The sequence below is a fragment of the Mesoplodon mirus genome (genome assembly GCF_964341445.2).
Source record: "Mesoplodon mirus genome assembly, chromosome: 8".
Classification (NCBI taxonomy): domain Eukaryota; kingdom Metazoa; phylum Chordata; class Mammalia; order Artiodactyla; family Ziphiidae; genus Mesoplodon; species Mesoplodon mirus.
In genome coordinates this window covers 7,607,546-7,628,769 of record NC_138984.1, presented here as the reverse complement: position 1 = coordinate 7,628,769, position 21,224 = coordinate 7,607,546, and the positions used below count along the sequence as shown (strand labels likewise).

General features: G+C 60.3%; 1 protein-coding gene across 3 annotated transcripts in view; it reads left to right on the top strand.

The window, feature by feature from the left end:
- Positions 1 to 20,778, top strand: part of DIS3L2 (DIS3 like 3'-5' exoribonuclease 2) — a 375,371-nt gene extending 354,593 nt beyond the window's left edge. For 2 of the 3 annotated variants that reach the window (XM_082631000.1, XM_082631001.1), the window contains 7 exons: positions 13,102 to 13,285; positions 13,970 to 14,056; positions 17,067 to 17,214; positions 17,593 to 17,723; positions 17,892 to 17,996; positions 19,288 to 19,389; positions 20,015 to 20,778. In XM_082631000.1, coding sequence (XP_082487126.1) covers positions 13,102 to 13,285; positions 13,970 to 14,056; positions 17,067 to 17,214; positions 17,593 to 17,723; positions 17,892 to 17,996; positions 19,288 to 19,389; positions 20,015 to 20,167 — 910 coding nt within the window. In that variant the 3' untranslated portion in view covers positions 20,168 to 20,778. Of the gene's footprint in view, positions 1 to 9,386; positions 9,578 to 13,101; positions 13,286 to 13,969; positions 14,057 to 17,066; positions 17,215 to 17,592; positions 17,724 to 17,891; positions 17,997 to 19,287; positions 19,390 to 20,014 lie in introns of those variants that run through there. The other variant, XM_082631002.1, reaches the window with a different exon arrangement.
- Positions 20,779 to 21,224: the final 446 nt, after the last annotated feature.

Here is a 21,224-nt window from a genome sequence, read left to right as displayed (position 1 = left end):
GGCAGCAGGTCAGTGAGACGTGCAGGGGCCGAGGGAGCTGCAGCCTTTGATGGAAGAAGCCAACCCACCCTTAGCCCAGCCCCTCTGAGGGCCCTTTACACTGTCAGGGGCTGGGCAGTTCTAACAGTATGGAAGTCACCAGGGGAAACAAAAAGGACCAGAATTCTTTACCCAGCTCAGAGTTCAGTGAGAAAACACCCTCTTGGGGCAGACTAGAAAGTCTTGTGTGAGGCTTGCCAAGGTGTCTCGGCAGCTCCTAGGGCAGGCTTCCAGACCAAGATGTCTAAGGGTTGAGATGGCCATGGCCCTGAGGACAACTCTCCCCGCCCTTCTGACCCACTGGGCCAGCATGTTTCCATAGGTGGAACAGGAGTAGCATTCGCCAGAAAGAGGTCCACAGATGAAAGAGGCAGAACCTTCAAGTCTTTAGCCGGCGACAGGAGAACTAGAGCAGTAAAAGCAAATGTGCTCAGCCCCTGTGCTCATCCCAGGGGCAACACCAAGACACAGAAGGAGGCCAGAGCTCCAGAGGCAGATGGGAGGAAGCGTTCACACGGGGAGGTGGCGGTGTAGGGGTAAGTCCTATGCCTGTCCTCTTGTCCGCCGAGCCGGAGACAGGCAGAGGTAAACCGAGGGCTAAAAATAAGACCTCCAAGGTTACAGAAATGTCCCTGCCAGGCCTGGAGGTGGGCTTGCATGTTTGCTGGCGCAGTATGGCCAGCCTCAGACATGGGGGCAGGGAGCCTTGGGGAAAGGCGCTGTCCCTCTGAGGTTGCTGGGCAGGTGGCAAGCCAGGTCAGGATGAGTGACCTCGGCTCCTCCGCTGCTGCAACCCTTGCTGAGGGCGGGAGGTGCCCTTGACAGTCAGGAAGGAAGGGTGGTAGTGACACGGCAGGCCACCACGGGTGCCCGTCCCCCAGTTGCCAGCGTGGCCTCAGGGCAGGCCCTGTGTTGACCCCCCGCTGTCAGCAGAGCCCTTGGTCGGGTGCTGCTAAGGAAACCCTGCTGTCCAATCCTTAGAAAGCTTAAGGCAGGTGGCACCGGATCACCTGAGGAAGAGCAGTGGGTGGGGCACCTGGTGTCCTCGCTCTGTAAGCTTAGGGGAGTCACATGACCTCTCGGAGCCTCCCTTTGCTCGTATGAACAATGAGGGGTCTAAGACTTGTTGTGAGACTCAGAAGGGCCGGCAGTGGCCAAGCACCTGGCATTGGGCCCTCACAGAGACCCCCAAAGGCATCTGCTCACCCGGGCCAGACTCGGGCCAGCTCCGCACTCCACAGCGAGGTGGTCAGGGGCTGCACCCCCAGGCCCGTTTCCTCATCTGTGCAATGGAGGCGGCAGGATCCTCTCTCTCTCCCGCAGTTGTAATGAGGGTCACATGGCTACCATACGTGCAAACAACGTAAAGCACCCTAGAAATGTTAGGGAGTGGTCTTGCATGAACCAAGCAAAACATCGCAGATAAAAAACATACTTAGGAGTGCCTACTGAATGCCAGATACTGTTCCGGCCCTGGAAATCAAGGTAAATGGAGCTGGCTGAGCCAGCCAGAGCGAGATTAGTGGGGGACAGGTGGGAATGGGGACCCATAAAGAGTCGGGGGTGGGGCTGGAGGGCGACCTGGGCCAGTAAAGGAATCGCAGGTGCAGGTGAGTGGAGACCCAGGTGAGCAGAAGCCAGAACAAGGCTGCAGCGTGAGAGAGTAGGATTTGTGTCAGCTAGGAGCTGAGGGGCGCAATCAAGAAAGTATTGGACAATGCAGTTCTTGGTCTCTGTCTGGGCCGCACAGAGCAGAGGGCTGCAGAGCATGGAGAGCCGGAAAACCCTCGCTGGGACCCGCAGCCCAGCCCCAGGGCCTCAAGCATTGAAGACTCGTCTTCAGCAATGACTGGCAGGTCTGCCTTGTGTCCAGGGTGAGAAGGAAGGACTGACGTTTCCCAAAAGATTTTACAAGACATGTTGTCTTCAAGGAGGCCGATCTCACCCACGTGTGTGGCTAGAACTGTAGCCCACTCTCGGACCTTTTTCACAAAGCCAAAAAGGACGTGTCAGGGTTGCGAGGAGCCCCACAGGGGCCTTTGTAGCGACCGGAAACACTTGCCCAGTCTGCCCAGGCGGTTTCCTTAAGGTGGTTTCACAGCCAGGTCCCCCGGCCAGTGTGCGTCCCGCCTGCGCCTTCCGCTGGCCCATCTCTTCCCGGTGGCGTCAGTGCCGGTGCCCGCAGGAGGTCAGTGTGTCGGGGCTGGGGCCCCACCCCTCCTGCTCATTGCTGCAGCCTCCACGGGGCCCCCCAAATGCTGCAAGCCCCGATCGCACGTGTGCCCTGGACAGCCCCCGCCACACCAGTGGAACTCTGGTCCTCCCACAGAAATGCAGAATCCTGCAGGGCTTGCTGGAGGTGGAGTTGCTGTGCCGGGGCATGGTGGGGGGAAAATGTGGAAACACAGATTCCCTCTTGATGGCAGAGGGGCCACTACTGACCTAAAGAACTCGGATTCCCATTCTACCCATTCCAGAAACCGCTTTTCTCCTGGACACATTACCCTTTCCTCCACTTGCACCAGGTAGGCCTGGCAGCCCCTCTCATCACAAGTTAGGGGTAGAGGACAGACTTCAGAGTCAAAAAGCCCAGTCTCCAGACCACGGCCCTGCCACACGCTGGCTCTGTAATCTACATGGTCACCATCCTTGGCCTTTCAGACACTCGGTTTCCCTGTGTGCAGATTAGGCCTGACACGCCCCTTGCCGTGCAAGATTTTGTGAGGATTCTATGAAATCACGTGCCCAGCCTGAGACCAGCAGTGGTTCCTATTTCCCTGCAGCCTTTAGTGGTCGTACAGCTGGGGCGGCGGCCCTGCCCAAGGAGAGCTGCTCCCCAGCGGCAGTGAGGCCAAGGCTGTCTTGGAGGTGAGCGAAGCATGCTCTAAGGTGCAAAAGCAAAGGAACTTGAGTTCCCAAGGACACGCGTCTCGTCCTCTCTCATCTAGCTGCCTTTTGTAGCGTGTGCGTCTGTGCACACGCGTGAGTGTGAGAGGGGTGGAGAGAGAGAGAACCTGTGCGTTCCACAACACCCTTATCTCTCGAATATTCTCGTACCTAAAGCCTAGTTTCTAAATCCCAATTGATCTCTCCCAACGTCAGTGATGACCCACCGCGCCGGCCCCCGCTTTTGGGCTGGGGCCTGAAAGGGACGCCAGCCAGGGAGTCCACCTAGGGCAGATAAGCCACTGGGGGGCACCACAGCGGCTCCCAGAGGTGGCGGGGCTTCTGCGCGTCTTGGCCGTACCTCCTCTGGTCAGCGGTTCTAATTCCAGTTGGACAGCAGCTAGAAGTGGAGAAAGGCATGTGTGTCAACACCGTGGTGGAGTCAGCAAGCCCTAATTACCCAGCTCTTCGAGGCCACACGGCACAAACTGCCACCTGGTTCTTCTGCTTAGGGGGAGTTTTCTGCCACGAGCGCGCAGGTCTGCCCGGTGCCTTGGTGAGCAGAGCCCTGAACCTTGGGAAGGGAGCGAGGCTTCTGTAGCTTCTTGACGCTGACAAAGGGCTTTCTGCCTGTCAACCCGGCTCCCGGCAAGCCCCCTCCCCCCTCCCTACCGCAGCTACTGGGCCTCCCTTTGGCAGGGCCCGAGGGCCGCTCTGAACTGGAGCCTCTGGAGACGTCCTTAGAGGTAGAAAAACAAGCGGCTGAAACGTGCCTCCTCGCTGCAGCTGGGCCCCGCCCGCTGAACCTATAGAAAGGCCCTGGAGTGGATTCAGCCTCCCAGAAGAGGAAACCTGGCTCCGGCTTCACCCGCAGGGCCTGTTATGTCTGGCTCCAGAGGCCTTCTCCTCTGGGGTTTTCCACGCCTGTGAACTCGGCCCCATTCATTTCCCTGTGGTTTCATGGGAATGTCCAAAACGCTCAGCAGGTTGCAGTGAGCCCAGGAGGAGAGGGGTCAGCGCGAGGCCCGAGCGGCGGCCGGAGCACCCTCCACTCGGGCCTGCAGCGGGGTGCCCGCCGGCTGTGGATGGGCGCCCTTCCCTCAGTCCGCTGCATTTCCTTTGGTGCTCCCCCAACCTACCCACCCACCCGGGAGACTGCCTGCGGCTCCCTCCCTCCAGGCCGCCCCTTTCCGGCTCCGGGCTACCAGCTCCACCCTGGCCTGAGAGAGAGCTGCGCCGTGCTCCCTTCCCATCCCCAGCCGCTTCCACTTTAGTGCTCATCCGGCCGCTGACTTCCCATTTCACCGGCTCCTGGGCCCTTGCATTTTCCACCACACTACACTCAATTAGGGGCTGCGGGGAGAGCAGCGGGGGGCCCCTTGAGGGCGGCCAGTGCGTCCGCTCCCGCTGGCTGCTCAGCTGCAGAGAAGGGGCCACGCCCGGGCGCACAGCCCTTGTGAGAGGCCCAGCGGCTGCCTTCACGGCCAATGCGAAGCCCAGGGGCTCCTGGCCCACAGTGAGGATGTGCCCAAGTGGGGAAAATTTAGTCTTCAGAAGAAATGAATTTGAAACTGGCTGGGAGCAATTCTTATCAAATTCCCAAGTTAGCAGTTTTCACTGAGGCTAATTGAACCGTCTCTGTAAGCGGCCTAATTCCAGTTGCAGGAGGCTCCCGCAGAGCTGCGAGGAGTGCCCTGGTGGCTGAGGGCAGAAGAGGCTGTTCTAGTCTCTCAGTTGGTTTTGATCTTTGAAAATGGATGCATTTCCAGGTTTGGGCAGCAGCCGTGCCACTCTGCCCTGGCTGCCCGGCTCCCCAGTCACTTCCCCACGTTCTGAGTGTTCTGGGTATGGAAAGGCTGGGTGAGTTTCTCGTCTGGTTAGCCTGGTAAAATGGATCTGGAGACGGAACATCCTTGGAGGCTCAGCCCCTCTGGCCAGGCAGGGTTGAGAGTGTAGGTGCAGGGGAGTGGGGGGGCCAAGGGCCGGGGCCCTGCCTGTCGGCACCGCGCTGGGCCAAGACCCCGCTGCCGGTGCCAGCCTCATCCGTCGTCTCTGGGAGTTCTGTGGGAGCGCAGCGTAGCCCGCTTGGCTTGGCCAGCCCAGCGCTGACCTCAGCCTGGACTGTGCCTGCCCCAACCCTGGGTCGGCCCACGGAGGCTGCCCTGTCCCTAGGCCGTATTCAAGGGGCCTCTCTTGACCTGACGGGTATGGGCCCTTCTTTTCTCTCCTGTGCCCTGTGGACTTGAGAAGACAGTTTTAGGGACAGTGCTTCAGGTGATGCTCCGCGGTTACCTGCGTGCTCATCACACACGGTCTCCCCTGGGGTCCTCCTTCAGCAGCGGGAGGCCCAGACAAGCCTCCTCCTCTCCACCCAAACCTCTTGGGCCAGCCTTCCCTGCTGGGAGCTCACAGCTGCGAGGATACATAGCCTCTTCCCTGGGTAGCCGCTTCCTGCCGGATGGTTGGTTGGTCTGGTACTCACCCCCAGGTTCTTCCCCATTACTCCTTTGCCTCTGAAAACATAGTCAGATGTTTTGGGAACTTAAAACAGCAATCAGAAAACAGTACAGAGGCCCTTCTCACCCTCTCCTCAAACTATTACCTCTTTCACCAACAAACGTATTGAGAGGAGTCCCCACTGGACCGCCTCCCTCACCCTTGAATCTTTGGTCTTCGGAACCAACTCGCCCACCCTCAGGGCCATAGCCACAGGCTCCTCCTTGCCGAGTCCGGTGGTCCTCTCCAAGGCCCTCCTCCTCCTCAGCTCAGGGTCTGCACGGGGCACAACTGCCCCGCTGGAGCTGGCTCCCTCTTAGGCCATGTGGGCTTCTGGGCCACCTCGTCACCCTCTGAGGCCCCTCCCCTCCGCTCCCAGAGCCTCACCTTGTGTGCAGCTCCAAACTCGGGCCTGCCCTGGCCTTTCTTGTTGCCTCTGGCTGCGGCCTGCAAGCCCTCAGATTCGTCACCTACCCCCTGACTGTGCCGGGCCTCTGGTCCCTGTGTCCCGCTGCCACCGTGTGCTTCCCTTTCACGGCCGTCCTCATTCAGCAGCCTCCCCCAGCTCCCCCGTGCAGCCCCCATCCAGGAGTCTGGCTCCTCAGGCCCCAGAGGGCCATCCCCGCCCTCACCTTGTAGCCCTCCTCCCTCTTCCCTTGATTCCTTATTTTCCGAATATGGCTGATGCATGTTTTTCCCTCGTCCACACCTTGACTCTTTTATCCCTTTCATGTGAAGTGTTTTCCTCCTCTTGGCCGTCTCCTGAAATTGGTCTTATGTTTGTGGGTGTATCCACCCCCCCACGAGGCTGGGGGCTCCTGGGCCCGGGACATGGCAGACGCAGCAGGGTGTCGAGGTCACACAAACTGGTGGCGAACCCAGCTGCTGGTTATGAGGTGTGGGACTTGGGCCTGATCACCTTTCCTTTTTGCACCTTAAGCTTCCCCACACATTAGAAAGGGGTGGAAGCACCTCCCAGGCTGCAGGAGGACTTAATGGGCCGCACCTAGGTGCTTAATAGATGTCTCTTCCCTCTCTCCCTGCACCCACCCACAGCAGCAGCTCCGAAAAGGTTTGAGGCTGAGTAAGTGAACAAACAAACGAATGGCTGTAGGGGAGTTGGGTAAAATGGCAAATGCCACCAGCTTGCTGTGAGTGGGGACAGGTGCTCTGTCAACTCGGGGGACGGGCAAAGAGCAGGGGAAGGCTGTAGCTTCTTTCTCGGTGCTTGGGAATGATGTCAGCTTCTTAGGCAGAGCTTTATGGTTTCAACAACCTCTAGCAGCAAGTGTTAGGGGTCAGGAGTATATGCGTGAGGGCTGTGTGCCCACGCAGAAAAGGGGCTTTGGGGCAGGGCCCCAGCCCTCTCAACTTCCGAGTGTGCACCATCCTGGGAGTCCTTCATCGTGCACAGATTTATTGAGCATCTACACTGTGCCAGGCCTCGCACTGGGCCCAGGGTAGGCGGCACTGGGTGAGGAGGGGAGATAACAGCCTACGATCAAAGGGGTGATCACAGCAGTGTGGGCTAAGTGCTGTGGTGGGATAGGAATGGGATGCCCAGGAGGCACATAGGAGCCAGGTGGGCACCTCACGCTGCCTCCCCAGAGGAAGGGGCATCTGAGAAAAAGAGATGGGGGGAGACTGGTGTAAGATTCCAGGCTAAGGGAACAGCAGTGCAAATGGACAGAAGCAAGAAAGAGCCCCAAGAATTCAATATGGGGACTTCCCTGGTGGTCCAGTGGTTAAGAATCCGCCTTCCAACACAGGGGACGAAGGTTTGATCCCTGGTCGGGGAACTAAGATCCCATATGCCGGGCGCGACTAAACTTGCGCACTCAGGAGCCCACACGCCACAATTAGAGAGAAGCCCGCAGGCCGCAACGAAAAAGATCCTGTGGGCTGCAGCTAAGACCCGATGCAGCCAAATAATAAATAAATAAATATATTTTTAAACAGAATTCAGTATGACTGGAGCGTGAGGGTTAGGGGGGCAGCGAGAAGGGCGAGGTGACCCAGGCACATGACAAGAGGTGGCCTGGAAAACCTCATTTTACCAGGAGGTGGAACTGCCCTGAGGACAGTGGTCGCCCCTGAAGGGCTTCAGGCAGGAGAGGGGCATGACCATCCAGATTGGCCTTTGAAGAGAAAGCATCTCTCTGGGTGTGAAGACTGAAACAGCAGGGAGTGGCTAGAAATAGGGAGGCCAGTTGCTAAGAGATGGAAGCCTGGACCGAGGTGGTGGCATTATGGCAGGAAGCGTCTAGGATCTTGCTGTATTCAGCCCTAACCCTAGGGTCGGGGCACCCAGGCCAGTCACTTGCACAGTATGCATAATAATAATGTAATATTTATTTAAGACCAGGCACTTGTCTATCGTTTGCCCATTTTTTTCAGGTAAATAAATTGAGATTCAGAGAGGTTAAGAAATTTATCTGAAATCACACAGCTAGCGAGTGGCAGAGCTGGGGCTCAAGGCAAGCTGCTGAGCTGGTAACCACGAACCTCTCCTCTGCTCCAGTTGCCCGGGCTGTGCACTTGCAGCAGGGAAGGAGGTAGGCCAGGACACGTGAGGAGCATGCGCCTCACCATAGGACACACCCAGCCGCCCAACCAGAGGGCCTCCTGTGGCCGCGGACACACCCAGTTTCTTCATGGACAAGGATGGGCAGCCTTCCTCCGAAGAGGCAGACATTTTAGCCCATTTCTCTTTTAGCCACTGTCTCACCCCTGTCAGGTAGAGCAGCCTTTCCCAAACATCATCCTTTAAGATGTGACACAAACAGCTTCAACCATTAGTGAGCAGTAAGTGCTGCATCCCAGTAGCTCCTTCTCACCAAATCCTGATGCATGGTAGCATCTTAAAGGCAAAGGGATGTCCTATAATAAAAAATCACATGAATTAAGGCCCTAGCATTTCATATATATATATATACTTTTTTGTTAAGTAAGTAACATTAACACAGTCTGGCACACACCATTCTAGACAAGGCATCTCTGCTGCGTGAGGAGTGTGTGTACTTGTGTGTAGCTTGCTTGTGGTCTTTACCTGCCATCTGCCGTAGCAGGCGAGGGACTCTGAGGCCTCTAGGCTTGCTCACCTCCTCCCTGGGATGAGAAGCCTTCCCTCCAGCACCTGGAGGCCCAGAGCTCAGGTAGGTGGGCTGCTGCAGAGTTAGTGCTGCCGAGCTTGCATCCTGGCCCGGCCCCCTGGCTAGACCTTCATCTGTCTGTCACGGCAGAGCTGGCCCAGCCCTCCAGGGTCATGGGGCCCCTGGTGGCACTGAGCTCCAGATGCTCAGCAGATGCCAGGCCTGAGACCAAGGCCCCGGCTCTGAGGATTTGGCTTGCGGTTCTGGAAGGTGATCCTGGCTGGTGGCCATTCCTGAGCCCTATTTAGAGCAGTTGCCAGGCAGTTGCTGAGATCCAGCGCCCACCCCCCTCCCCTGCAGAGGGGAGTGAGCACATGCCTGTGCCGTGCTGGGGCAGGGGCTGGGTTATGATCAGGGCAGGTACCCAGACCAGGGAGCAAGTCTGCGGCCAGGACAGCGCACGGGGCTCCATCCCCGCTTGGGTTTCACATCCCAGTGGGTATGTGCAGTTTGCTCTCAGAGGACATCCTAACCACCCAGGACAGCTTGGAGCATCTCTGAGCTCTGGCTGCGGGCCTGGGCATGCAGCTCTGCCCCTCAGAGGCAGGAGGAGATCAGGGTGAAGGGGTGCGTGCTGCCCGGTCAGCTGTGGGAGCACCGCTTCTAATCAGCCTGCCTTCCCCTCAGAGCGCTGTTCACTCTCCCTGACTGAGCAAAACCCTCAGCCCCAGAGCTGGCTTTGGCCAAGGAAAAACACACTGAATGGGAGCCCAGAGACCCCTGGACCTTGGGCCGCAGGGCTGCAGTTTATAAAGTAAGGCTCCTTCCTGCCCAGAAGTTGCTGGGTTCTAAGCTGCTCCTGCCACGTCCCAGGTCCTGCGGCAGGAAGATGCTGGGCGCCCCCTGCTGGCCCGTCCGGGAACTCACCCGTGAGGAGGACCTGTGGAGCCCCGGAGGAGCGGGCCCCTTTGCTGGCCCAGATGAGAGCAGCGACACCCACCTACCCACGCCCCAGTCCTGGCCAGCCCGGCTCCCCTTCCGGATGCCCGGCCCCGTTGCTGACGGTGAATTCGGAACTCATTGCAATCTGGCTGCTGATCGCTTGCCTTTCCCTTGGCCTTCCTGTTGCCACGCTGCGTGGGGGGACCTGCGCCATCGCTGCTGCACCCTCCCAGGCACCCCAGGGCCGGACGGGCGCGGGCTCCGGGCCCTGCTCTGCTTTCTCCCGCCCACAGGCTTGCACCCGCCCCGCCCCCCACCTGGGGGTGTAAGAAGGACTTTGCGGACAGGTTGTGGGGAGACGGTCCCTGCAGCTATCCTAGGACACCAAGGGATCGGGCTTACTGCTGTGCCACCTCCCTGTTAGGTGACACTGACATTTTTCTGGGAGACATGGGCCGTATCTCTGAACTGTCTTGGAGGGAGGCTGCCCTCTTAACTCCCGCCCCCTGTCCTGAGGGGCGGGCTGAGACACTCAGGGATGTGGAGCCCCCAGAGATACGAAGGGACCTGTCCAAGGTCAGCCCCTGCGACCAAAGCTTCGCAAGACGTTCAAGGTAACAGGAGCGCACTTGCTTTTCTCTCACCAGCCTCAGGTGACTCTTGGGACTGTACTGGGGGTCGCTGGAGAAGCAGCTTGACTGAGGACTGTTATCACTGCTTGGGGCTTCGGGTATCAGCTCCACCCTCCTGTCCCTTGCCTGGGTTCTCCTTATATGAGATCCTGAGGCGGGAGAGCCTCTGCAGGAAGTAGGAGCAAGAGCACAGCTCCTCATTAGGAGGCTCCCTGAACATTCCGTTCCTTTGACCCAAGGGGTGGAGGTGAGGTTAGAGAGGGCGGAGCCCAGGCTGGAGCCCCCGCCCCTCCAGCCCTGCTCTGCTGCTTGCCCTGCCCTAGCCTGAGCTCACACAACCCTCCTATGGGGCCATGCTGTCCCCTGCTGGCCACGCTTGCAAAACGCAGCCCAGGGTCAGCCCCAAGGTTACAGGTGCTCCCTCCTTGCCCAAGCCTGAAGCTGAACTAGACCGCAGGGCTCCAAGGAGCAGCCTGTGTGCCCCCGGCCCACAGTGATACTGGGACTGCATGGGGAGACAAGTCTGGAACCGCCCGGCATACGGTCACATGTGCTGAGTAGGCAACAAACGAATGGCTGAATTGTGCATCTGAAGCATTTACGTGATGATGCTCTGCAGGATCTGACCAACAGCAGGCAAGACATCAAGTCAGACATCAATCTAGCAGGACTTGAGACTCCTCTCGAGCTGACAAGATCAAAATATGAAAACCAAATGTGAAGAGTCAAATGGTGCTAGACTGTGACAGAGGTGGCCCTAGACAGGCTGACCCTTGTTGCCAGGTATCTAATCAGGCAGTAAGTGCCCAGGAGGGATGGAGATGCCCTTCAGGGAAGACATGGAAAGGTCAAAGGAGGGTGACAAATGGCAGGGATGGAAATCACAGAGTACCACGAAGAGACCCCAGGCTGGCCATTTAGCTGGAAGGTAAGAGAGAGGAAAGCACCTCCTGTGTCTTTTTTTCCGGTTGTTTTTTTTTTTTTTTTTTTTTTTGGCCCTGCCACGCGGCTTGCAGGATCTTAGCTCCCCAAGGACCAGGGATTGAACCGAAGCCATCAGCAGTGAAAGTGCAGAGTCTTAACCACTGGACCGCCAGGGAATTCCCAGCACCTCCCGTGTCTTGAGGCAGATGTCACGCCAGGCGCAGGGTCTGCCCTTGAAACGTGTTTTACTCCTGTTAGTTTGCACAACCACTCTGTGAAGCACGTGCTATTATTATCCCTGTTCTACGTTCAAGAAAATAGAACAGAAAAGGTCGGTAACTTGTTCAGGGTCCTGCAGCAAGAACATGCTGGAGCTAGGATGGAGGCCTCGCTCAGGAGGTTTGGTGGTCGGGTTCCAGCACATGAACTCGAGGGTTTTTAGCAGGAAGTGATATGCTCAAGGACAGGTTTTGGGGTGGGAGGCAGGATGGCCGCTTAAAAGACTGTTGCTGCAACCCAGCGGGGAATGAAGAAACTCATTCTACACACAGGCCTCCTGCATGGCGGAAGGGCCACTGAGACCTGACCCTTGCAGTCCTTCACCCAAGCCCTTCCCCATGGTGGGTGGTAGGCTGTGGGCCGGCCCACCACGGTGCCCACACAGGAGGAGCTAGGAGTGCAGGCCATGGGTGGGCCTCCTCCCGAGGTCCAGGCCTGGTCCTGGTGGTGCCTGCCCTGGGGCATTCCACAGCCCCTCTTCCTCATAGGGTGGGCTTTGCAGGGAGACAGGCGTGCTCTGGGCGATAGCCCGGCAGACCAGAGCCACCCCTCAGCCTGGAGGCCCAGCCTGGGGAAGGCGGGGCTCTGCCACTCACGCTCTTGTCCCCCCGCTGGCTGTTTCTTCCCAAGAGCTTGGGGAGGGGACGAGGCTAACCCCAAGCACTGCCCACACCTCTAGAAGGGGACGTTCATTTCGGGCCTCCAGCTGCTGCCAGGCTTGCCAGAGCTTCCTCCCTGACCTCTCCTGCCTCTGGGGGAGAAGCATGGGCTTGACATACAACCTAGAGCTTCAGATTAAAGGCTGGGAAGAGGCTCCCTAAGCTGGGCAAGGCCCCAAGAGTCTCCCCAAGGGAGGAGGCTTTCCCCACGTAGGGCACCAGCCCACACCCACGCCCCTTCCTGGAGGCTTCAGCTCTCGTACACGTGCCTGATCCACGTGTCCTCTGCGGGCACCCTGGGCGGAACAGCAGCACATGGGCTTCCTGCCCCAGATCAGGGGGCTAAGGGTGGTGCTGACCTCAGCGCTGTGATGCAGCGTCCCCCTCTGCCTGACTCCTGCACTTTGGCACACTTCTGCCCTCCCCCATCAGTCCCTGCTGCTCCCTGTGACTCTTGGCCTGCCTTGGAGCCACATCCATTCACACTCGTGGACCCTAATCACACTCGGGCGAAGAAGGACTGGAGGGTTGGCTCCTAAAAGGATGGCTCTGTGGTTTGAACACCTCAGCAACGCCTTTGTCTTTTCCCAAAATGCACGGCTTTCCTCTTGCCCTCTGTGACTCTCCTGTTCATCCTCAGAAACACTCATCTTTCCAGGGGGAAAAGAAGCCACGTACTCCTGGGAACGGGGGGCCCTGGGTCTGCGCGCCTGCCTCTACACGCCCCCCCTGCAGAGTCCTCTGGGTTCTCATGGCCTGCCCGGGCATAGTGTTTTCTTACAGCTGGACATGCCCCCCAGTGTTCTGGGAAGCTTAGTCATTCAGCAGAGATCTTGACTGAGTACTTTCTCTGGGTCAGGTGAGGTCCCAAGTACCAGGGCTACGGCGGGGAATAAGACAGGCACCATCCCTGCTCTCCAGGATCCCCATCTCGTAGGAGACACAGCGCACGAGCTAACACATCAGCAGAGAAGAGTACAGACTGGTTAGTGCAGTGAGGGGCATGAGCTGAGGAATGAGGGGGAAAGCAACCTGCAGGAACAAAGTAGATCGGATGCCGGGAGGGCATCTTGAAGCTGAGACAAGGGCGCAAGACAGCCAGCTAGCAGAGAAGCAGTAAAGAATGACCCCCACGGTCCCTCCCTTCTGCAGGCTTGTAGAAGAGTTCATGCTCTTGGCCAACATGGCTGTGGCCCGCAAGATCTACTGCACCTTTCCTGAGCGAGCCCTGCTACGGCGGCACCCCCCACCCCAGACCAAGATGCTCAATGACCTGGTGGAATTCTGTGACCAGATGGGGCTGCCCATGGACTTCAGCTCTGCAGGGGCCCTCAATGTGAGTGCTGGGAGCACAGGGGCCGGGGAGGCCCTGCTTAGGGAAGGAGGAAGAAGGCCTGGGAGCCAGGCTCAGCAGCCTCTGCATCCCACCAGGGTCCGTTACCCTTTAGCCATATCCCCCCCACCCCAAGGGAGAGGGGAGGGCCTGGGGACAAAGCCTGCAATTCACAGGGCCTGGAGGGGAGCCCGGGAGACCGAGGGAGTCCCCTCAGGGCTCAGCGGTGGGCAGGGGTCCTGTGGCCAGGGATGGGCCGGGCTCGGACCCAGAGGCTTCAGTAGGGGCTGGGATTATTGGAAGCCAGAGGCTGTTTTTCACGGTAAGGGGTATCAAATGCTCCCCACCTGGAACTGAGCAGCATGGGGCTCAGGAATCCATGGCCTCGGCTCTCATTCCACAGGAGGGAGACTGTCTCCATCTGTGCTCCAGGCCTGGGGTAAACCAGCCCACCCAGGCCAGCCAGCTGGACATGGAAGGACTGATCTCAAGCCAGGACCCCCGAGGCAGACCCAGTGTGGGACACAGTCTGGGGGCTGCTGACCCCCCTGCACCCCACCCATGGCCATCTGAACAGGGCTGGGCCCCTTGGCTGACCTTTCCTCCCCAGGGCCAGATGATCAGTGGGTGATGGGGCCCCAGAGCCTCTCCCCAAGCCTGACTGCGTATCACATGGGTTCCTTCCAGAAAAGTCTGATGGAGACATTTGGAGATGACAAGTACTCACTGGCCCGGAAGGAGGTGCTCACCAACATGTGCTCCCGGCCCATGCAGGTAAGGAAGGGCCAGGCCTCCATCCTCCGCCTTCTCCCTGGAGCACCCATGCCTCCGCGGGCTCGGAGAACCTTCGGGGAGGTTTGGAGAGGATGCCCCCAGGCAACACCCAGCACAGGCAGTCCCTGGGCTCCTGAGCTTGACGTGCCGCCTCCTGCTCAGACTTGCCTGTGGGCTCAGTTAGAGGAGACGTTACAAGCCCCGCTGCCCTGCTCCCCCCTGCATGGCCTCTGGGGCTCTTTCCTGGCAGCAGGCGGGGAGCCACGCCAGGGCACGTCCCAAGACTCCAGGGCCCGGACCCCACAGACCAGACCAGTTCGGGCAAGGGAATGGGGCCTGGTCAGCAACTCATGCTCAGATGGGGACCCTGGAGGGGAGAGAGAACATTGGTCTCCTGGAGCAGCCTGCACAGGGGGGCGGTCCTTAGCCCCCACTGTGGCTTGTGGGCCCCAGGCAGAGAAATCTCCCTGTCCCAACCGGTCGGGAGAGGGGTAAGTCAGGCCGTGAGGCTGTGTCTGCAGCTAGAGAACAGGCCGGCAGCCTGGGAGGCAGACGGTGGGCTTGCTCCTGGCAGCCAGTCGCAGCTCTCCGAGGCTGTGCTTCAGCCGCTGTGGGGCTGAGCATCTTGGGAAGGAGCCACCCCCGTGGACTGTCCGGTCAGCAGGAGCTGTGGATGCTAATGGGTCCAGCGGTGGGCCGCAGCCCGGCCTGAGAGCAGTGATAGACCATTGTTCAGGGGCTCAGTCCCTGGGCAGATTCAGTCTGTTTCCCAAGAACCAGATCATCTCAGCGGGTCACAACCGACTTGTTTTCTGAGACCTCACAGCTCTGCCAGGAATGGGACCACCAGGTCTGTTTGGGTTTGGCTGCCGTTACCCTGCCCCCAGTCACCGATGTCTGTCCCGCACCAAGGGCTGTAAAGCACCCCCCATGGAGAGGGGGGCGTGTGTCTCTGGTCACTGGGCTTGACACCACATACAGGTCCGATGGAGCTGCCGTTCCCTGCTCCCAGCCTCTGGAAGCCATCCACCTCTAAGGCCAACCCAGCCCTGGAGCTCCAAGGAAAGGAGTCCTCTCCTGAGTCACCCAGAGCCTGAAAAAGACTGGACTTCTCGTGGCCTTGCCTGCCAGTAACCTCAGAGGCCAGCCCTTGCCTGGGGATCTGATGTCAGGGAGTGACCAGAGTGACTGTGGTGCCTGGTTCCCTGTCTGTGTCCCAGTTCTGGGTCTTCACCCATCCCACGCTGCCCAGAGGTGCCTTCGCCACCCAGGAAGGGACCTGGGGCCCTCTGCCCTCCTCACCCCAGCTCGTCTGGGGAACTGGGCCACTTCTGAGAACAAGGTCCAAACATGGCTCACAGTGGAGGCTGCTCCCTCCCTCAGTGACTTACCCGAGATGTAACCCAGGGCCCAGCAGGAGCTGGAAGGGAAGCAGAGTTGGGTAGCCGAGCAGGGCACCACCAGCTGCGTCCTGGATTCCAAGGCCATCATACACAGAGTAACCGGAGCCGGCTGTCCATTTGTGCGAACACACGGGAGGGTGTGAGGGTGAGCAAGCGGCAAGGGAGGGAGGGAGCGAACACACGAGGGTGTGACTTTGGCCCTGGCAGAGGAACCTGGTCACTTGCTCCCAGGCAGCCGCGGGTCCTGGATTCCCAGCCCTGAGAACTCGGGGAGCGCAGGGCAAGCGGCTTCAGGGCCCGTGGCCAAGGCTCTCAGCACAGCTGCACTGCGCGGGCCAGGCTGTTTGCTGGGCCCCTAGAGAAACTCAGCGTCTCTCCTTGGGCCACAGTCCTAAGTCCTGCCCTGCAGGAGGGCCTTTTGAACTCAGCGCTCTGGGTCTTGGTCTCAGGACAGGTTGTCAGGGACAAGAAGGGCTGAGGCTGGGGGACTGGCCAACCGCTGCCTCCCTTGGCTGGTGAAAGGTGGAGTATTGGGGGCACAGAGGTGCGGGGTGCAGGCGTGGCCTTCAGGAGGGCAGGGGTGAGGACTAGAGGGCAGGAGGTCGGCTAAGACCAAAGGCTGCACCAGGGCCAGAGAGGAAGAGCCAGGCGCCCGTTTTGCTCTGGGTGGAGGGCATCCTGGACCTTCTCTCCTACCTCCCGTTCTGGCCACATGGTGGTGTTGGGCTTTGTGTCCTGGCGAAGTCCTGCAGCTCCCGGTCCGGCATGACCACGGGCTTTCTCTTCTGCTCGCCATTTCAGTGTAGCTCTTCCAGCCCTGTCCTGGGGAGGGGGCAAACCAGAAACGATCCCTTCCTCCTGGTTCCTGGCAGTAACAGCCCTTAAAACTCAGTAGTGGGGCTTCCCTGATGGCACAGTGGTTGAGAGTCTGCCTGCCGATGCAGGGGACGCGGGTTCGTGCCCCGGTCTGGGAAGATCCCACATGCCGCGGAGCGGCTGGGCCCGTGAGCCATGGCCGCTGAGCCTGCGCGTCCGGAGCCTGTGCTCCGCAACGGGAGAGGCCACAACAGTGAGAGGCCCGCGTACCGCAAAAAAAAAAAAACAAAACAAAACTCAGCAGTGACCGGCTGTGGAGGAGGATGAGTTCCAGCTCCTCCCCAGCTGTCCTCTGACTTCAGCCCAGAGTCTCCCCTCCCCTCCCCTCCCCGAGGGCTTTGGTGGCAGGTCCCTCAGGGCTCTGAGGGAGGAGACCCTTCAGCATCTTAAGGGTTCCCAGCAAGAAACCCACAGCCTCTCCCCCTGGCCCACTCCACTTCCGGTCATTGGCAGAGGGGCCCTGGGCAAGACCTGCCCTTGCCTTCAGCAGGAGAGGGGCAAGGGCACCCACAGCTCCGCCCAGTCTCATGGCAGCCCCAAGGGTACCCTCACACAGAACAGCCCCTGACGTCTTCGGGCCTGCCCAGCTTTGCTCAGCTGCCCGCAGCCTGGCAGGTGGGTCCACGCCCCCGAGACTGCCCCTCGTGAAGCTCTGAGTCTCCCAGGCTCGCAGAGCACACCCAGCCCGCACCCAGCCTGGCCAGGCTCTGAGGTCTGCCCCACCTCCCCAGATGGCCTTGTACTTCTGCTCGGGGGCGCTGCAGGACGAGACGCAGTTCCGCCACTACGCCCTCAATGTGCCGCTCTACACGCACTTCACCTCGCCCATCCGCCGCTTCGCTGACGTCTTGGTGCATCGCCTCCTGGCTGCCACGCTGGGTAAGGGGTGCGGCACAGGGGGCGGTGCCAGCCTGTGCCCAGCTAAGGGCTACTCCCCCCCCCAGCCAGAGTGGGTGCCCGGCGGCCAGAGGCCACACTGCCATGACTGTGAAGGCCCCAAGGGGTAGGCAGCCCAAGCAGCAGGGGAGCCTGTGCCAGAATGTCCCCTGTGAGCATATGCTAGGGGCTCGGGGGCCCTCGCCGTGGCAAGCCCCCTTTCTCGGCCCTCCCAAGCTGGGCATCAGGGAGGCCTCAGCTCTGCACGGAGCTCCCAGGCCCCATCTGACCTGGGCCAGGGGCACCACGCTGCCCAGAACCCCACCAAGGCCGGCACACACAGAGCACCCGCCAGTGAGCCCCCGACCACTCTCTGCCCAGGCTACAGGGAGCTTCCAGATGTGGAGCCCGATGCCCTGCAGAAACAGGCTGACCACTGCAATGACCGCCGCATGGCATCCAAGCGCGTGCAGGAGCTCAGCACCAGCCTCTTCTTTGCCATCCTGGTCAAGGTGAGGCCACCAGCCTGTCGTCCCTCCCCTTCCCTCCACCCCACCTTCCCGCCAGGGCACCTGCTCACAGGGAGGGCTCCGGGAGTCCAGGGCCTTTGGCAGCTGGGGTGGGCCCTGGGAGGAAACTGCATCCCCTGGCCGAGCCTTGGCTGGAGCCCTGCCCTGCAGGAGAGCGGCCCCCTGGAGTCGGAAGCCATGGTGATGGGCGTCCTGAACCAAGCCTTCGACGTGCTGGTGCTGCGCTACGGGGTACAGAAGCGCGTCTACTGTAATGTGAGTACCAGGGGCTGCCAGGGCCAAGGTTAGGGGTGTTCTGGGCAGGCAGAGGGAGCACCAGGCCGCGTCCACTTAGCACATTCCCTTCCCACCTGCCTGTCCCTGTTCCCACTGCTGGGTCTCCTCCCTGTTTCCCCAGCATCTGATGGGGTCTTGGCTCAGGGACAGCCCTTGGTAGACACACAAGCAGGCAGGATGGGAGCCCAGGCCGAGGGCCTTGCTGTCCCCGTCCACAGTGGGGCAGTGACACTGCGCCCCTCGCTCAGCTGTGGGTTGTGCTGGCACCAAGTTCACCCGATGGGTCCTGCTGAGACAGCCAGCCGCGCCTGCCTGGGATCAGGGATCCAGGCCAAGGGTCAGGCTTGGGCCTCTTTCCCAAGGACTTGAGCAACCAGAGATCAGGTCCATCCATAACCAGTATAGGAAGCAGGGTAGGCAGGCTTTGGGAGATTTTTTAAGGGAACATTGGGGAAGGAAAGACCAGAGAGAATGGTCCCTGGCCACTCTGGAAGCTGTATCCCCTGAAAAGAAGGAAGAGGCTAGCCCTTGCCTTGGTCCTGCCCTGGGGGGGTGCTTCATTCGAGGTTCTTTCCAAGGGTACTTGGTGCCAGTCTAATGCCACCTGAGGGACCTGTTCCAGCTGACCTTGTGGTTAGTGAGTCACCACCTGGCCCCTGACCTTGGCTTTGAATTTCCCAACACCCAGAGGACTTTGGGGTGTGCAGAACGCGGTACATAGTGTGGAATAAACATGGTATGAGTGAAATGGATTAAAGCAGGAGAGAGAATGAAGTCCAGCGGGAATCAAGTCGGGCTCTCGTCCTGAAGTGCATTGAACAGCATGGAGTTCAGGTCTAGATCGCCTCTGCTCACAACCCAGCCCTCAGTCTGTGCTAACAGACCCAGGGCCGGTAGGAGCAGCAGCCCTCTGGCCTCAGGTGCCCAGTCCACCCCAACCGTACAGGGACGGTCCCTGCTGAGGCAGAACAGACCCACCACCTGCCCCGAATAACACGTGGAGCCACCGGTGCCCCCCGGCCCCCGCCCCTCAGCGAAGGTGGCCTCTCAAGGCCTCCCAGAAGCTGGCCAGAGGCGAGGGTGCGGGCCATCCCCCATCAAAGGGCAAGCAGCCAACTGTCAGGCAGCAGGGCAGGGAGCTCCCCTGAGGCCAGTCAGAGGTGGGCCAAGGCGGGGGGCTGCTTCCAAGCACTCGGGGCCTTGCAGGGTCAGAGTTTAAGAGGCGGCGCCTAGAGCCCGGGTCCTGAGATGCAGGTGTGTGCACCCCCAGGCACTGCCCCTGCGGTCATACCATTTCCAGAAGGTGGGCAAGAAGCCGGAGCTCACGCTTGTCTGGGAGCCTGAGGACGCGGAGCAGGGGCCGGCGCAGCAGGTCAGACCCGGGGGTGGGGCAGCTTTTCCAGAGCGCCACTGGGTCCCCTTCCAGCCCACTCTTGGTGAGCCCCCTCCTGCTTCCTGGGCGCGCTCCCCAGGCCTCATCTCCCGGGCTCCCCCTACTCCCGGCTCCGGCTGCGATTTCAGGTTCTACCCAGCAAGGCCGGCAGCGGCTCCCCCCACCACTCCTTGGGCCTAGCCTTCTGGCAGCACCTTCCTTCCCCGGAATCACCCACCCTGGGGAGAGGCAGCGGCCTCTGCCTACCTCCCTAAAGCAGGGCCCTTAACTTCGGGCGTCCTTTTGAGAATCTGATGAACGCCATAGACCTCCGAGCCAAGGAAACAGGTTTTTACCTATGACACGCTTCAAAGAGCAGACCCGGACCCCAGGGGTTTCTCCCTGGCGCTGAGCGGCCCCAGCAGGCATTGCCCACAGCGGTGCGTGGCTCCACTGCTTCACACCGGGACCCCACGGCCTCAGCCCTGAGCAAGCTCTGCTTACAGGCGGGCCAGCAGAGGCCTAGGGCAGAGCGAGGGGCCCCGGGGCCTGGCTGGGTGGACAGCCCCCCGGGCCGCCCCCTCACCGGCACCCGCGTCCCCTGCTGGGCTCTGCTGTGCCTCAGGTCGTCAGCATCTTCAGCCTGGTGGAGGTGGTGCTGCGGGCAGAGGCCACGGCCCTCAAGTACAGCGCCATCCTGAAGCGACCCGGCACCGAGGGCCTCCTGGACTGGCAGGACGAGCAGGGCAGCCATGACCTCGAGGAGGAGCAGGACTGAAGCCGCCAGCCCGGCCCACCCCTCCCCCACTCCTGTTAGGAATAGGAACTTCGGGCACCAACGGGGATTCTTAATGTGGTTTTTAACAACTCAGGGTTTTGTTTTTATTTTTTCATTCTATTTTATTTGTGCAGCTTGGTTTTCAAACTGGAGGGGGAGGGTGGGGCTGGATGGAAGGCTGCGGCCTGGCCAGTGCTCAGCAGCATACAGTTAGACCTGGTCCTCCTGGGAGACCCGCGCCCCTTGTGCCAGGTTACCCACGGCCCTCCCGTGCCCAGGAAACCAGGGGTTTGCAGTAAATCAGTGTCATGGAATAAAATCAAGTGTGAGTGCCGCCTGGTATGTGGGGCACCGGGGTGGCCAGGGTAGTGGGGTGCCCCTTGGACCCAGGACAGGGGACCTGGCCCGGGCTCCACCCCTCACAGCTGAGCCGGGGTTGCCACCCTTGGGAACCTCCCCGGCAGTTCCAGAATGATTCACAGAGCTGGCCCTGTGGCCGATTGATGCCAGCGCCTCATTCTGGCTGATTAGAAACGGAATTAGTATGCAAGACGGCAGGCACACCCGTCACCACGCCTCATGTAGCTGTGTCCATCCCCACCCCAGCACTTCCTGTCTGCTGGCTGGCCCCGCCCCCCACCCATGGCCCCAGGACGGGGGCTTGGGCCCTGTGCCACCCACCCCAGCTTCCAAGGCCGGAGCTCTGAGTGGCCCTGTCCACCTTCCTTAGTGGGGGCCAGCACCCCAGCGTCTCCTGTCCCGATCCTGTGCCCTGGCAGCAGCAAGGGAGCCTGGGAGCAGAGTGAGCCCTGGCCCTGCCCGAGGGAAGGGGCCCCCGGACCGGCCTTCCTGACCAGAGAGGGGCAGGTGGGCTCCTGGTGGCCCTGGCCTGGCCCAGTCGACTGCCTGATACCTGCCTGAGCACCAAGTGATCCCTGGGGACCCAGGGGCAGAGGTGGGAGGCCACCGCACTCGGCTCTCTCTCCAGCTGGTTTGACCTAAGCCTGTGCTTCTAGTTTCCCCAGCAGACTAGAGAAACACAGGTTGGCTTCCCCAG